The sequence below is a fragment of the Stegastes partitus genome, unplaced genomic scaffold, assembly GCF_000690725.1.
Source record: "Stegastes partitus isolate 25-593 unplaced genomic scaffold, Stegastes_partitus-1.0.2 Scaffold2817, whole genome shotgun sequence".
NCBI lineage: Eukaryota > Metazoa > Chordata > Actinopteri > Pomacentridae > Stegastes > Stegastes partitus.
In genome coordinates this window covers 15,707-16,664 of record NW_007580548.1, presented here as the reverse complement: position 1 = coordinate 16,664, position 958 = coordinate 15,707, and the positions used below count along the sequence as shown (strand labels likewise).

The window sequence follows — 958 nt, the reverse complement described above, 5'->3', positions numbered from 1 at the left end:
GCAGCTGCTGACATTTGCTAACATCAGCTATCAAGGTGAAATGTAGTTTCAGGGTTTGGTTCCCTAAACCAACCAGACCTCATCATAAAGTTCTACTCTGTCTTCTAGCTGTGAGTCCTTTTCAGACAAACATCTGAGGAACAAATGGAGCTTTTCATGACACAACAGACACAAACAGCATCAAGAGCAGCGACATAATAAAATGAATCAGACATTTGTCATCAAGTTTTCACATCATTATTAAAACATTTCCTCCACTTACCAGCAGATGGAGCAGAATCCAAATTTACACGAGACCTCCAAGGTTTTATGGTCGGATGATGACACATCACATGGTTTCCATGGTTCTTCTCTACAATTTCTTTCAAGCTTCTCAGTAACTCTGGAAGTTCAAGGTGTTTTTGCTTCAGTGACCTGTTTCTACATCTCCTGATCATCTCCTGTAAGGGTTTCTGGCGTATGTAAAAATCCCTTGAAGCTGGACTCTTCTGTTTGGGTTTTGACATCAGAACCATTGAATGATCAAATGATTGATCACTGAATAGTTCCAGGACTCTGCAGAGCCTCAGTCTGTGTTCCTCAGTGAAGTCTTCAGGCTGTAGAACCAGCAGGAACACATGAGGTCCAGGAACAGAGAGTCTCACACAGCGTTCTACATGTTCTCTTAGTTTGTTGTCAGAGATGTTTGGATGCAGCAGATCTGGAGTGTTGATCAGAACTATTTTCCCCCCCTTCAGTTGTCCTCTGACCCTCAGACAGTTGTTTCCTTCTTCATTAGTGCTGAACACAGTTTCTCCCAGTATGAAGTTCCCAACAGAACTCCTCCCAGACCAGCTGTTCCCCAACAGAACAACCCTCAGCTCAGACCCTGGATGAAGACAAATAAACCATCACAAAGTGAACAGAGAATCAGTGGAAGTCCGTCCAAAGAATAAAACAATCAAATTATAGTTTCATG

The 958-nt window shown here is 42.5% G+C and overlaps 1 protein-coding gene across 1 annotated transcript in view; it reads right to left on the bottom strand.

Annotated features, from left to right (window-relative positions):
* Positions 1-262: 262 nt before the first annotated feature.
* Positions 263-958, bottom strand: part of LOC103375723 (GTPase IMAP family member 8-like) — a gene marked incomplete at both ends in the record, with an annotated part of 15,612 nt that continues 14,916 nt past the window's right edge. Inside the window, one exon of the mRNA XM_008306035.1 lies at positions 263-868. Coding sequence (XP_008304257.1) covers positions 263-868 — 606 coding nt within the window. The remainder of the gene's footprint in view (positions 869-958) is intronic.